A 16,118-nucleotide genomic window follows, 5' to 3' on the forward strand; every position below is an offset into this window, starting at 1 on the left:
AATTAAAATTCAAGTTAACAGTAAATATTTACTTAAATACAATTAATTAACTAATCTATATTTAAGTACTCATATTTTATTTCTTCAGTCATTAATTAAGTTGGGTTATTTTAAGACAGTCTCATGAAAAATTTGATGAAGTTTGAGTTTTGACCACGAAACTGATCAAAACTGATACAACCCTGCCTATAAACCAACTCAAAAGTAAATGGTTTGTGACTAAAAATGACTACACAATCGGTAATATTTATTTTTTTTACGTTTTTTTCCACGTATAGCGTCGCGTACGTTATTAACAACGTGACCACATAATTGCTGAAATGTTTTATGACACGAATATTCAACTACCGAGTTACATGTTAGAATTTCTTATTAACCAAGCTAAAATTAGTACAGACTAATTAGCATGGACAAGTTAAACTTTCAGTAAGGCAAAAATAATTCTAACCAAATTACTCCAAACACGCAGCAAGCTATTTATATAAACAAATACCGAAACCTCTCTGAAAACGACCTGTAACGACAGGAATTTCATGTGGTATTGGAATTTTCTTCTTGTGTGTGTGGAAATTCCATTGTTAATTTCCTCTCATCATCGACCACACAGACACAATGGCACTCCTTCCATGAGCAAAAGAAATGGAAAAACCAGCGAGATGCTATTTTCTCCGGCCGTTTTACAATACACAGTAAAAGTCGTTTACTATACCATTATTTATAACCACGTCTCAAATACAACATTCCCGTAGAGCTAGTAGTTTTGGCTTTTTTTTAAATTGAAATAAGTTTATTTCTTTGGAATTTCTAATTATATGCTAATATTTTTTAGAAAGCGTTCTCGTGAAGTTAAACAGATTGATCGTAGTGTGAATGAAAAAAATCTAAAAAAACGATAGGAGGAGCAATATTTGGTCTTGGTAAAGTGCAAATAAAAACATCCTTTCTAAGTATTTCGAACCGGTTTTTTCAATTCTGTCCATTGTATCTGAGAACATTAAAAACGGCCATTTGCTCTCTGAAATATCGCAATGAAAAAATATCATGAGCCTAATTGATGGACAAAAAAAAAAATAGCGAAAAAAAATTAGTTAAAATAATTATACACTCGTTGTTCGATAATCAGAGAAATCAAAGGATCTATACCTGTGTGGAATAATCGATTGCAAAATTATATTATCTTTGCTCCCGTGTACCTCATTTTTAACGGTTTTAAATGGTTTTTGATGATTATTTTTTTCAAGTTAAGACCTGAGGTCCCCCTACACATATTTGTACCTTACTCAAATGGTCTTAGTAAAGATATCAACCCAAATTAATTTAATTTGGGTTTCTTTTAAAGATTTCTTTTTAAAGGGCATTTTGACATACAATAAACACAAATGAATCAAAAAAAAAATTAACAGTCAGTTTTGACTCAGGTGTGAAGAAGATATATAAAAAATAATTACAGTCGATCCCGCTAATAACGTTCCCATTCATAACGTTTTCCCGCTTAGTGGGATTTATTTTCGTCGCCTAAACTCTTAAGTATATATATATAACTCTCATTAAGATTTCCCATTTAAAGCGTTTTCCCGCTTACAATGATTTTTCATGACAGTTTTTTGAAAAACTTCATAAGCGGTATCCACTGTATTGTGCTTCGTTTTTATCATTTTCAGCGTTTATGGTTTCATTTAACTGAACGTTTCATTACGTAACCACCTCCCCAGGTATATATATACTGAATTTATCTTTTTTCTTTAATCAGACATTTTCCTTCCAAAAGTTTTATGTGTGGAAAATAACCGTCCTATATACACACACAGCTTTACTTGCTAAAAATATCGAATCAAAATTGTCAGGCTAAACTCTATAGCCACTAACTGGATAGCAAAAAAAGTTTTTTTGAAGAAATCAATGCATCAATAAAAGCTCTTGTATCCCCAGACCCAGTGCATAATAACCCCAGACATAATAAACCTGGGGTTGTTTTTTTCTCGCTGTAAATATTCCTTTTCAACCCGAGGGAGTTCAGCCTGACTTCAACAATAAAATAGCCATAATCCTTGAAGTCGGAGCTGAACTCTCTGATGTTTAAAAAAAGAATATCTACAGCGAGAGGAAAAGCATCCCCCCTCCCGTTTGTGAATGCAGGATCTGAAAGGGGTATGTGCAGTATAATACAGTACTGGTACTAATGTTTGGTGAGAAACTTGGCAACAATTTATGGATTGCGTAAGCGTTAATGGATATGTATACTATATATAGCAGTGTTTCTCAACCTTACTGAAAACAAAGACCAGTAAAATGTCTGAAATAATTTGACGGACCACTTGTGTCCCGTATTACGGGACATTCCTGTAATTTTCGTTGTTCCGATTATTTTAAAACATTTATCCCGTTTTTTCAACGATACTTATTTGAATTTGTAATATTTACCAAAGTCGTGAATACAAACGCACAGCGTTTTCTTAATATAAATTGTTTTGATAATAATTATGGAAAAAATTATAAATATTTATCTCACATATTTGTCTGGTTTAACACATTTTGTCCTCAATTTTTTTGAAATTTCAATAATGATTGGTGATTGTGCCTACTTCTGACAATGTTTTTGATGACAATTGGTTATACCCCGTGTTTTCCGGATTATTATTTAAGATCCCCCCTACTTTACCGAATTTTATTTTTCTCAATGAAAAAGTCATCAGATCATTTGAATATTTTTTTCGTGAAATACATTTTTATCTATTGTGATCTGTAGCAGCCCTGTATTTGCATCCTTCAGCAATTTTAGCAGTAGGCCTAGTCAGGAAGTTGCATTTAAGTCAATAAATTTCAATTTTTCACAAAATTTAGTGACATTCCGTATTTAGGATCGCAATTTTCTGCATTCTCCTCATCAGGTGAATCTAAGTATGAAGTTTTTCATTTGAACCCATATGGATATTACTGATATCAATTACAACGAGTGAATAATTTTATCGAATCTGCCTGCGGACCACGTCTGGTCCGTGGACTATAGGTTGAGAAACGTTGCTAAATAGTAGGCCTATAGATTCGTAGCATGATTTTTAATAAGACAAATCTAATGGTACCAGTGATTCCCCGCACCGAGAAAGATTGTCTGACAATATTCAAGGTATCACTGAAGAGGTCTAACAGTACTACCGTACCTTTAGTGTTGCCTGACTTTATGTTCACGGATTATGTGCACTGAGAAGACTTCTCATGTCCAAACTGTGCCACCCCACCTACCCATTACTAGATCCATCTATCTAGTAATCATACGGCTATCGGCTTTATTTCGTTACACGCTTTGATATTCTCTATCTCTCTCTTCAAATCAAATACCACTGATATGTTCATAAGTTTCTGAATTACTACCTGAATTTTACTTGACACTTTTTACACACAATTTTACTTGACTGAATGAATTAACTAGACACACTAGACACTTTTATTCTTACTACGAACTGTGATTGCATCATCCCTCCTCGATGATCACGAGATTGTATCCTCTTCGGGTTCATTTCTTTAGGCCGGGATTACACTGTAAAAGTTTCATAAAAGTTCATTAATAAAACTTGAAAAATGCAACCAATAAGGGCATCGACTGCATTTGCTAGAATGTAAGCGATAAACCTTATTGGTTGAATTTTTTTAAGTTTTATAAATGAAATTTTATGAAATTTTTAAAGTGTAATCCCGGTCTTAGGCCGGTATTACACTATAAAAGTTTGATAAAAGTCCTATTATAAAACTTGAAAAATGCAGCCAATAAGGTCAACGGTTACATTTTCTGTATGTAACAAATGTAACAAATAACCTTATTGGTTCAATTTTTCAAGTTTTATAAAAGGGATTTTATCAAACTTTTATAGTGTAATACCGGCCTTAGACTCTTTCTTTCTTGTTCTTTTAGAATGATTGATTACTTTCGTGATATGTTCATTAGTTATGGAGTAATATGTAAGATATACCATAAAACACTGGTAGGCGATGGAATGGTCCGGGGGGCGATGGAAGCTACGGGTATAACATAGGATCCTATGGGTTCGCTTGAGTTGAGAGCGATGAGAGAAAAAATTTTCCGAAGAAGGGGGCGATGAAACAAAAAGTTTGGGAAACTGGTTATGCTGAACAGGAACGTGAAATGGAGAGTCTGGACCCGACTAGTTTACTATATATACATGGCATGATGTTGCTCTCCACTTGTTTATGCAAAATATACAGAATGTGCGTGTATAGAGCCATCTGGTGGCCTTTGTCATCTTCGAGCTATTAGCTGGTCGGATCAGACTGTCCATTGCACGGTCCCATTTAGTAGGCCTATATATACGCTCAAAGGAAGAAATTTTCTACCTCCTCTGTAGCTTAGTGGTAAGAGCACCCGTCTGGCACACGAAGATATTACCGATTTCCGTTAAAGACAGGTGAATTTTTCTTTCCACAAAAAAAAATCAGCATCTTCACACAGCATCCAGTTTGCTGCAGCCTATATCTTGCATAAACAAACGACATCGTCTCATGTATGGAGTAATAGCATGATTTTTTTTGGTCACCCCGAACCATAACTTTTGCCGGCTGATCACGTGATCACATGGCTTTCGATCTCATTTCGTTAGACTCTTCAATTCCTGCTTATTTCACGCCATTTATTCAATTTTTTTTTTTTTTCTGTTTATTGATTTTTCAGCACGATATTTACTTAACACTTCTTGTGGTGCCCATAGGCAAAAGAGTATGAGTGTAACGATGGGGCGTTTCTACTGCAGACGAAGTTATGAGACGATTCGTGAAAAAATTTGGGCTTCTTATTTACACACAAAACAACATGAATCACCGTGAATCGTTTGGTGGTGGATGGATGTCACAAATCATGGGGCAATGGCCCTATTGATAGTGTGGGCAGATCGTATTTTTGACGGGGTTTTTTTTCAATCATTTATGCACCTTCAATGCCATGCAGTTATCTGATTTTAATCGAATTTTCTCCAGATTCTGGGAATAATGGTTTTCTTTCTGACATTAGGAAAAAATGCTCAACAAATGACTCGTGAAAGAAAAAATCTTCTGGAGTCGCACAAGTAGAAACATCTCCGTGAGAAAGTCGAGTGAGACTTGGAACCTGTTCTTGTATAGGCTATGCTGCCGCTCTTTCACTTCTTACTTTTATTATACTTCTGTTTGTATACGACTTTAGGGTTGTTTAGATTCCTGACTACGTTTTTGTCAGGTCTACTATAAATCACACGTTCTCGTGTATTTTAACCTTTGCGGTTAATTTACCTGCACCTATTTTTCTTTCGTCATCTATTACTAGACTGTTGAGGGATCACCGGACTTCGATTCTATTTTTCTATAGCGAAGAAAGAGAGAAGACGGTGGTGGGAAGGGGGGTTCACCGGATACTTCTTGGACAGCCTTAGTACAATATGGGAACTGAATCTGTAGATTTTGGAAAATCCGAAAATGACACTTTACAAATTGGAACGATGATTCTCAAGACTTTTTTGGAGTCAGTAAAAAGCCGAACTAAACGAAAAACGAGGTTTTTTTTTTCAATGTTTATGTTTCGACATATGGACATTTATTTTCAACCATTTGTTCCAAAGGACGCGTCAGAATCTATGAGGCTCAACTCGGGCCATCATCTAACGATCAATTTCAAAATCTACAAAAGTTTTAATGGAGAAAGACAAAAATATAACCTGTTGTGGCATGTTTGATGTCATTGAGGTAAATTGCAAAAAATCAGTAAGAACAAATAATTGATTATTATCCCGAAAGAGACACTAATAAATAAATTTTACTATTTGCAAATTACACCATTCGCATAGTAAAAATATCAACTGTACGTGCGTATTTCATTATTATACGAGCATATATATGCAAATTATTTTCTTCATTTCCCTCATATGCAAAGAAGTTGATTTTTATGTAATGCTATGGAGTCCAAGGAATTTAATCCAGTCAACATAGAATTTTTATTTGCAAGTCATAATTTCAGCAACATAATGTCTAGAAAAATTCTTGAAATATTCAATATTTGTCGCTTTGATTACTTTTAATGAGCCCAAAAATTTGGTTTGGTAGGCCCCGCGTTCAAAGCCCGTTTGGTAATTAGTTTTCGAAATCAGTTTGCAAGGTCTTGTCTCGGTTTAAGTAACTCTGAAATGCATGTAGAAATTTTTTTTTTAATTTAGATTTCCTTGGATTTAAGATCTATTTACTGTCCTAAGATCTAACTAGTATGTATACACATTCACATCTGTGTTTATTCAATTATACATGTATGGCCGCAGCCAGAGCAATAGCCTATATAAAACTATATGATCAGCACTTGAAGACTTACCTGTGGCCTTTTCATCAGCGTCCAGACCCTCGAAAGCCTTGCTGGTCATCTCAAACAAGGCATCCAAGGGCGAGGCATTAACTGCAACACCAGCTGGACTTTCGGATGAGTCGCTGACATCGGACTTGTCGGACCGAGAATCGTCATCTGCAGAGCGGGGTCTCCTCCTTGACCCAGCCGCAGAAGAATGACAAGTCGTTGCCGCTCCAAAGTCCCAGGGTCGAACGATTCCCCTCTCGGTGGCTATCGAATTTCTTCGGGGTGCACTGGGTGTATGGTTAAGAATGTCTCTGATGAAAAACGAAGTCAGAGGTTTCTGGGCTGGGCTCGGGGCAATGTTTGGCCTTACATCGACCATTCTCAGTTTTTTTATGGGCCTGAAATAGTCGTCGTCAGCAGATGATTTATCGTTGTGCCTTTCTTGTTCTTCGCAACGAACCAAACACTTGACAATGGGTCCACTATGGCCTCTGCCACTCTCCTCTTCCTCGTCTTCTTCGTGGTGTGTGCTACTCCTGGATTCTTCATCCCTCTCGGAGGTGCTACAACACGCGTCAGACGGTGAAGACAACGACAGGCTTTTGTCTGGATAAGACAACCTTTCCTCCGAACAGCTGGACATTATGCAATTTTCATCTCATCCAGAGTATTTTTAAAAAATGAATTTTTCATCATCTTTGCCTATTATTTACTTCCAGTCTCTCATATATAAAATAAAACCTCTATTCTAACACCACCTGTATTGCATAGGCTGCAGTTCTTCTTGATAGGATAACGACTTGTCAAATCAGAAGCAATCACTTTCCCATCAACAGCACATCTTTCACTAAGTTTTCGGGCGATTTCTACCTATTCAAACTCACTGCTGCACTGATGTCTTACAAGATCCTCTCTTTCATAAATAAAAGCTGTTTCCGTGAAGAATGAGAAAGCACTATGCTCACTCTTACACATGCACATTTTAGAGCTATTGTGGTGTTTCCATAAATACCCATTCTAGTTTAGTGCATTAATAATCTTGCCAGTCCTTGAACGAGTTAGTTTCCTTGAATTTTTTTTTTTTTCAATCACAATAATTTAGAAACTAAATTATTCCAGTAATTTCTCCACGCTTGTTCATCTGTCCGTACATACCGATCTCTTAGGCCAGTTCATGAATGATGATAAAATATTCGACGTCAGTCACTAGTACTCTCGCACATCAAATCGACTGGGTGTCCAGATAACGGTCACTTGGACAAATCACGCATATTTTTCTCAAAAATTCATTTTGATATTTTTTATAGAATTTCAGATACAAACTATTGGCAGAATAAACTTGAATGACACTTTTTAAACCCGTACAGTAACTGCAGAGAACTTGCACGCTTCCTGACAGCGATCGGCGATACTTGGTTTGTTATGTCTAATCTCTGTGTATGACGCTTCTCTTCTCACTCATTCTGCTTTAGTCACATACACGCTTCTTCACGGAAGGTGGTCCTACAAGGTTTCAGGCTCTCGAGAATCCTCCAATCACGTTCGAGAAATTTCGCGCTCCTTTTTCTCATTGGCTACTGATATCCAGAAGGAGGGGTTGAGCGTTTCGATCGCTATTGGCCTATATCGATCGGACAATTCTCTTTTTGTCAACGCCTACATAGTTTTTGTTTATACGAATAAAGAATACTTCTTGAAAATTATGTCTAAATGTGTCAGTGGACCTCTAAATTACTTATTTCGGTAACAAGCATGAGAAACACAATTCATTTTACATATTTTTCTTAGTCCTTTTGAAATTAACAAATTATCTTCGTGATGAACGAAGATAATTTGTCACTTCGTAATTTTTTCAAATAATTACGTCAAGCTAATAAAACTATACGCAAAATTTTTTTGGAATTTTATGTATATATTCTAGGTAAACTCTATTAGTAATATTTTTAACCACATGGAGAATGTTATATCATAATGTAAATCAGAATATGCACAGCCTATTTATTATAGCTGATCCCTCTTATAAAGTTCCCACTTGTAACATTTTCACACTTAGTAGCCCTACGACTTATTTTCGTGGTCTCAACTCCAAATAATCATCATTAAGATTTCCCGTTTGAAGCGTTTCCCTCTATAAATGTTTTTTTTTCGTTGACGGTTATTTGAAAAACGTTATAAGCAGGATCCATTGTATTTTATTCCTTATATATAATTTTAAAATGTGTCAAAGTGGTGATTTTGAAATCAAGATAATGCATGATTTTATTTTTATAATCTCTATATTTAAAAAAATCTAATTTCTATCCAAACACATTGAAAAATCTAAAAAAAAAAATTCGCATTTTAAAAGTTATACATGGACGTACTAGAACTCCAATTGTAACGTATGGTTGAAAGCTATTTTTACTGAAATCATAAGTTAGTTAGAGCGTAGGTATTGAATAAATTTCGAATTTTATCGTAAACATCAGACTGCACAATGTATGGAAATACATTACACAGGATTCCTGTGCGTTCTTTGAATATTCTGCGTTTTTCAGATGATAAGAAAAAGACCAAATTTATTTTTGAAGTGAATTTTCTTTTATGTAGGCCTACTTTTTTCTTCAGTTTAAGGATTGATGAAAAAAACTGAGTTGGGACAACGGGTAAGGCTCATGCGAAAGCCAGGTTAAGAAAATAGACTAATTTCATAATGCAAGGCCATAACTAGGATTTTTGCCGACCCCACAACCATAAATTTCAATAATTTTGTAATTGGGTTCTTCGTTCCCACCTAAAACAGCCGCGCCCTAAATTTTGCATACAAATACAAATACAAAGCCACAACAGGCAAATTGCCCAACGAGGTGGCTGACTTAAGAACATCATGGATCCCCGAGCCATTTTTTGGGGGCCCTACCTACTACTGCTACACCACACATGCACCCCGCCCACCCCCCCCCCCCCCGCGGAACCCCCAACGAATCGGTGCATGCGGGAATGTGCGTGTACGTGTAGTGAAACCTGACGTGAAGTTTTTGTTTCTCTGTAATGCTTGCCCCGCCCCTCTAGTTCCGGCCCTGAATAATGGGATTCCACAAGAAATAACGATTGCATATTGAAGATTTTTACCGAGTCTTTAAATGAAACACCAAAAATCTAAAACCAATGTGTACATAGCTACCACGCTATACAACCATAATCCACAGCTCTTACAGCAGCAATGCTTCAACTGATGATAGGTGGAGATTCTCCCTGAAATAATGTGTTTATAAAAATATGTTTGTCTAAAGTCGGAATTACACTGTAAAAGTTTTGTAAAAACTATTTTATAAAAGTTGAAAAATGCAACCAATAAGTTTATTGGTTACATTTGCTCGAATGCAACCGATGCGCATTGGTTGCATTTTTCAAGTTTTATAAAATAATTTTTACAAAACTTTTATAGTGTAATACTGGCCCAAGGCCGGGATTGGTATTTTGGTTGGATTTTTTAAGTTTTATAAAAGGGATTTTATCAAACTTGAAAAACGCAACCAATAAGTGTATTGATTACATTCTTTTATCAAACTTTTATAGTGTTTGAAAGCTGAACCACATGTTTGAAAGCTGAAACACATGTTTGAAAGCTGAAACTTTGTGCTCTTGCTTGTCTATCACTATTTTTTCTACATTATTTTGCATATGGAATTATTCTACTGCTCATGAAAAACATAGATTTGATTTCATTTCCTCAGTACGCCTATACCATACATGCTGAACCCATGGCCAAATGTAGCCCGTGACCTCAAACTTAATTTTGTGAAACTTACTGTTAGCAGCACATTTACAGATTACTTAAGTGACCTTCGGCGCATTTACAGACCACTTAAGTGATCTTGGACGCAGTTTCAGATCACTTACTTAAGGAGCCAGCGGCTCATTCCCAGATCACTAGGGTAGCCTGCAGCACATTTCAAAATCACTTGAGTGACCAGCGGCGCATTCCAAAATCACTTTAGTGGCCTGTGGCACATTTGCAGATCACTTGAGTGGCTTGCGGCTAATTAACAGATCAATCAAGTGGCCCAATCGGTCTGAGCACGTGTGTAGTGTTGTCTTTGATTTTTCAGTGTCGCCATCTATATCTCAGAAGTGAAGTGAGTGATGTGTTATGATTGAATTACATTTGTACTGTTTGTAGGTCTGTTGCTCACTGCGGCGAGACTTTTTAAAGGGGAGATCGGCTCGTATTCGAGCCTTGAAGTTGGGAACCACAGAAAACCAACTTCAGCCAACCACCACTGTGGGGTTCGAAATCGGGACCTCGCGACGCGAGTCCGTCACTATGACCACTCGACCACCACAGCGGGTGCTATAAATTAACTTTCTTTCTTTTATTTTCTTTATAAATTAACTACAGAAGGGCCCGTGAAAATTCTGACTCGGGGGCCCGCAAAAGATCCCAGCCTAGGGGCTCTGCTCCAGAATTGTTATGGGAAACTTAAAAATTTTTTTAACGCAAATAGAGGCCAAAAATGTATTTAAAATCCCGGAACCCTAGAGTATTGGGGACGTCATCCATACAACACATCATCAGGTACAACGCAGATAGAAAAGAAACAGAGAAATAACTAATTATAATAGTTATAGATATAGAGAAATAACTAATAACTATATATATATATTTATTTATTTATTTATTTATTTATTTTTATTTATTTTTATTTTTTTTCATTATCTGCTGTAGAGAAAAGGAAGGAAAAGAAAATGAGAAAAACAAGTTTACTATAGATATCGCCAAAGCGCGAGAGGTGATGAGTAGCCAACTCTTGTCATTTTGAATAATTTTTACGCCTTTAATAATGGCACTCAGCAGCTTTATTGCTTTTATGTGTTTCTCGGTGAGATGAATGCACTTGAATTTTTTCATAATTTTTTGACGACAGCTTGGGACCATTTCAAATATAAATACAAATAAATACAAATACAAATAGAAATAAATACAAATACAACGCCACAATAGGCAAAATGCCCAACGAGGTGGCTGAGAAAAAGATGCCCATAACAAATATGGATGTCAAAACTTCCTCGTTAGTAATATTCTGTATATGAACTTGACAACTTTAAATGTTAAATTTTAACGCGGGATGTGACGAATATTCCTTACATTCGGTAGTGACGAATGTTTCACGCAGGATGCAATCTTGGTCAGCAACAGCTAATGGATACCAACAGGACGTCTTAGCAAACCCATTAGCGACCCCACATCCCCCCCCCCCCAATATTTTCCCAGTATCAGCGCTTCTGCTTCGAAGCCTAAGTGTTTGTTGGAAAATACTGCTTTAGAGATCTAGTATATAAATTACTTTTTCTACAGCATCGAAGCTCAAAGTTTTCAATAAAGTAATTCAAAACCATGGTTCGCTTGCCAAATGAGGCCCTTGGAGTCATCTGATGTGGCCCGCAACCTCAAACCTAATTTTGTAAAAATGAACTAAAATGAACTAAGTGACACATTTCCAGATCACTCAGTGAAATACGATGAAATTTCACGTCACTTAGGTGGCCCGTAGCACATTTTCAGATCACCGCGGTACACTTCCATAGCACTTGAGCGACCCACGGTACATTTTCAGATCACTTAAGTGTTCCACGGCACACCTACAGAGCACTTAAGTGACACACGGCATATTTGCAGATCACCTCGGTACACTTCCAGAGCACTTAAGCGATTCACAGCACATTTTCAGATTACTTAGGTGGCCCACGACACGTTTTCAAACCTGTCCTAAAGGTTGAGACAACACCCTCTATAGATAAGACATATCTATAGAGGGTGTTGGTTGAGCACCCTTGATTTAAAGAGATTAATTATACATCGTGCAAAAAAGAAAGTCCTTTGCTCGAATGCAACCGATACGCTTATTTGGTTGCATTTTTCATGTTTTATAAAATAACTTTTATCAAACTTTATAGTTTAATCCCGGCCTTATCCAGATTTTTTCCTTCTCAACCGTTGGTTGCAGAAACATACTCAATTTGAAAAGTATCTAAATACCGTGTCAATTTCAGATATTTTAGAGAGATATTCCATTTCTTTTAATAAGGTCCGTATATGTGTAGGCTACTGAGATGATAATTTTTTTTACACGGTATACCTACGTCTTATAAATTCAATAAAAGTTCAAAAATTATAAAAAATGTTATTGCCCTGTTTCTTTTGAGCCGAACAAAATAAATCCATGTTGTTAGCCATGCTATATTAGCCGAGATATTAGATATTATAAATTTTAAACATTCGAACTTGCTGAATTGGATAGAATCGTGATTGAGAGCATAGGCGTACGCAGAATTTTCTCAAGGGGGGGGGGCGATTAAATTTTTTTTTCCTAAGTGGGGGTTTACGTTTTTTCCTGCAAAATAACACTATAATCTCGGCTCGAGGGGGTTTAGAACCCCAAAAAAACCCCTTTGCGTACGCCAATGGTTGAGAGATAGGTCAGAACGGGTTATGGGGAACGGGGAATTTTCTGATTGGACGGGTGTCAAAAGTGGAGTCCCTCAAGGAAATGTCCTTGGCCCCATACGTTTTTCACTTTTTATTGATAAAATCGATCAGGGTATCGATGGGATTGTTAACAAATTCGTAGATGACGTGAAGCTAATAGGGGTAGTCGGAAATCAACGCGATAGGGAGCTTCTCCACAGACCAACTTTCACAGGATTGCATCAGAAATGGTCGAAATCGGCAGGCAAAAAGGCACTAAAAATGCCAAAAATAAGCACTAAAAAAAGCATTTATAATTTATGAAAGGAAGGAAATATAACTAAAAACTAAAGTATTGAGGGGGGTCCAAAAACTTGCTGAAAAATTGGTTTTGATCCAATGGATCCACTGTTTCAATTGGAGTCTATAATAACTGCATTATTATCCAGGTAAAATTGAATTCAAGCCAAAAATAAAGTATATGAGGTCCCTCAGGTCAATTCCAGGGCCACCATTAACAGACGCGAAGCCCGAAGAGAAAATGATCAGTGTTGCTACTTCGAATTACGAATAATCCTCGTTTATTTGTTGCATTGTTATGAATAATCATTATAATTTCTATAGTTGAAACATAGCTATATCTTGTTCTATTTTTGCATTTAAAAAACAATTTTTTTTATATTACCACGTATGCGGGACTCCTTCAAGCGCGGGGCCCTATGTGGCCGCATCTGTCACACGCCGCTGAGGGCGACTCTGGTCAATTTCATTGAATACTAAACATGTTTGTTTAATAAATAGCCATGGTTGTTTGCAGTGCATTTATGGTGCAAAAATAAAATCAAAACAACATGAGCCCAGAGCCCTGTCTGCTCGTACCCCGCCTTGTGTGAGCCATGACGTCAATTCATGACTTCTTGAGACAGTCATCGGTCAGCTACACATATACAATGCAATCCAATGCCTTTTATAGATGATTTCCTCCGAAATTCACTAATAAACTTAAAACTGTGTTGAAATAGGCATTTATGGCACGAAAATTTAAAAAAAAAAACATTTTTACCAAAAAAAAAGTTTGAAAATAGGCAGAAAAAGACATTTATGGCATTTTGCCTAAACTTCCGGGCTCTAGTTATTACTGTCTCTGATGGAACTAGGGTCACCGATTTGGGAGTTTTCATTGGCGAGCAGTTTAGGTTTTCTGAACATTGTTCAGCGGCGGTCAAAAAATCGAATAGAATGCTCAGTTTCATTTTCAAAAGGTCTCTTCGCGCTCTCCAAGAATGATTATTAAACTTTTCAGGGGCTTAGTTCGTTCTAGATTCGAATATGTCGTCAGGTTTTGGAGACCATACCTACAGAGAGGGACATTGACTATGTAGAAGGGGTGTGCCCGAGTGGCGTGGTGGTAAGATGCTGCCACGGTCCCGGGTTCGAACGCGAAAGAGGATAGATAAGATATGTTCCCTAACGAACTTGAGGCGACCACCGATAGACAGCGCCTTCACTTCCAACCCATCTCATTAATGGCAGTAAATTGCAATATAGTGATGTGGCAAGAGTTGGTCATCAGAGAGAAAATATTTACATTGGAAGAGCGCACGTGTCGAGGGGGATATGATTGAAGTGTTTAAAAATTACAATGGGTTGGATAAAATGGGCCATGAATTATTAATACGCCGTCAGTCGACTGCTTTGACCAGGGGGCATCAGTATTTATAGGTAAGGGACAATACTAAGTTGTGGTGTAGCAGAGAGTTTTTAACTAATACGGTTGTGAATAAACGGAATAGCTTACCTCCGGGAGTCACGAATTCTAAAGAATTAAAAGAAGTTTAAAAAGAAATAAGATAAACATGTTGGGATAAATTGAGAAGCTATCAATATACTTAGATGAAACAACCATAATTTTTATGGGCAGTATTTATATTTTATCATAATTATTCGTTTTTATTGCTCTTATTGGGTTACTGTATTTTGTATATAATTTAGATATGTATTAGACATCCATATTTTTATGGGCATCTTTTTTCAACCACCTCGTTAGGCATTTTGTCTGTTATGGCTTTTGTATTTGTATTTGTATTAGAGTTCAAAATCACTGAAAATGAGGGAAAGAACATATAGAGCAGAGGTTCTCAATTTTTTTTTGACTCGCGGAACCTTTTCGGGTGTATAATTTCTATGGAGGAGCCCCCCCCCCCCCCACCCCGTGTGTAGGCCTATTTTTTATTCATTCATTGATTTATGATTCATAATTATTATTCAAAAATACTTATAATTATTTTTTCCCAAATTTACTGTGTTTTTTTTTTTTTTTGTATTTTTCTCGAGCTGTCGCGGAGCCCCTGGGAAGTTCACACGGAGCCCCGGTTGAAAACCGCTGATATAGAGGGTCAAACTCAAGAAAGAATTCAAAACTTTCTTTTGCAGTCGCAGTTTATTAAAATTTTCTAAATTCCTCTAAACGTTTCCGTAACTTTCAATCAGCAATATCTCAGCGAAAAACATCTCTTGAACTTGGAAACACGGGATATTATTTGTTGGACTCAACAACAATTTTCCAATTTAAAGAGGGCAGAGGGACCATTTAAAAAAGAAAATTTTGTATTTCGGTACGTATAGGCCCTTGATGAAATAAATGGTATATCTAAAATGGGCACGTATTTGGATACTTCTTCAAGTATGTTTCTATAATCAACGGTTGAGAAGAAAAAGCCCCGGGTAAGGACTTTCTGGGCACGTTTGTATATACAGGGTGTCCTGTAAGTCCTAATTCAGTCTATCCCATCAATCGTCCGACGTAGAAGTATGATTACAATCATAAAAAAATCCTCAAAAGGCGTCACTCTATACCAGTTTCGAGAGGGCAAATACAGTGCATTATAAAATAAAGAATCTCTAAACTTTTATACGGTCCCCCGTCCTCTAACTTCCAATTAAAAAATAATTGCCCTTTCTCTCCTGAGACCAACAAGAAAAATTCCATGTTTCCAAGTGAAATATTCGCTGAGATATTTGAATTCAAAATCAGAGAAAAGAGGGGAAAGCAACATAAAAAATGAGCTTGATGGTTAGTTTATATGCTGCTATATCCCCTTTTCTCTCTGATTTTGAATTAAAATATCTCAGCGAATATTGCACTTGGAAACATGGAGTTTTTTCCTTAAGAGAGACAGAACAGCAACTTTCCAATCGGAAGTTACAAGACGGGGACCGTATAAAAATTTCGATTCTTTTGTTACTTGAGCAAGATTAATGTATTTCCACCTCAGAATCGGTTCCCAGATATATACCTATATTTCTCTTTCAAAAAGATTTTAAGCCATTTCATGTAAAATGAATGATTAA

General features: G+C 36.5%; 1 protein-coding gene across 2 annotated transcripts in view; it reads right to left on the reverse strand.

The window, feature by feature from the left end:
- Positions 1-7,755, reverse strand: part of LOC149085143 (transcription factor LBX2-like) — a 115,597-nt gene extending 107,842 nt beyond the window's left edge. The window contains exon 1 of one of the 2 annotated variants that reach the window (XM_089232971.1): positions 6,341-7,755. In XM_089232971.1, coding sequence (XP_089089097.1) covers positions 6,341-6,962 — 622 coding nt within the window. In that variant the 5' untranslated portion in view covers positions 6,963-7,755. The remainder of the gene's footprint in view (positions 1-6,340) is intronic. The other variant, XM_089232972.1, reaches the window with a different exon arrangement.
- Positions 7,756-16,118: the final 8,363 nt, after the last annotated feature.

Source organism: Pholcus phalangioides, unplaced genomic scaffold, assembly GCF_987345545.1.
Source record: "Pholcus phalangioides strain wild (caught in Gottingen) unplaced genomic scaffold, Ppha-v1.0 ptg000007l_1, whole genome shotgun sequence".
In the NCBI taxonomy this organism is placed as follows: domain Eukaryota; kingdom Metazoa; phylum Arthropoda; class Arachnida; order Araneae; family Pholcidae; genus Pholcus; species Pholcus phalangioides.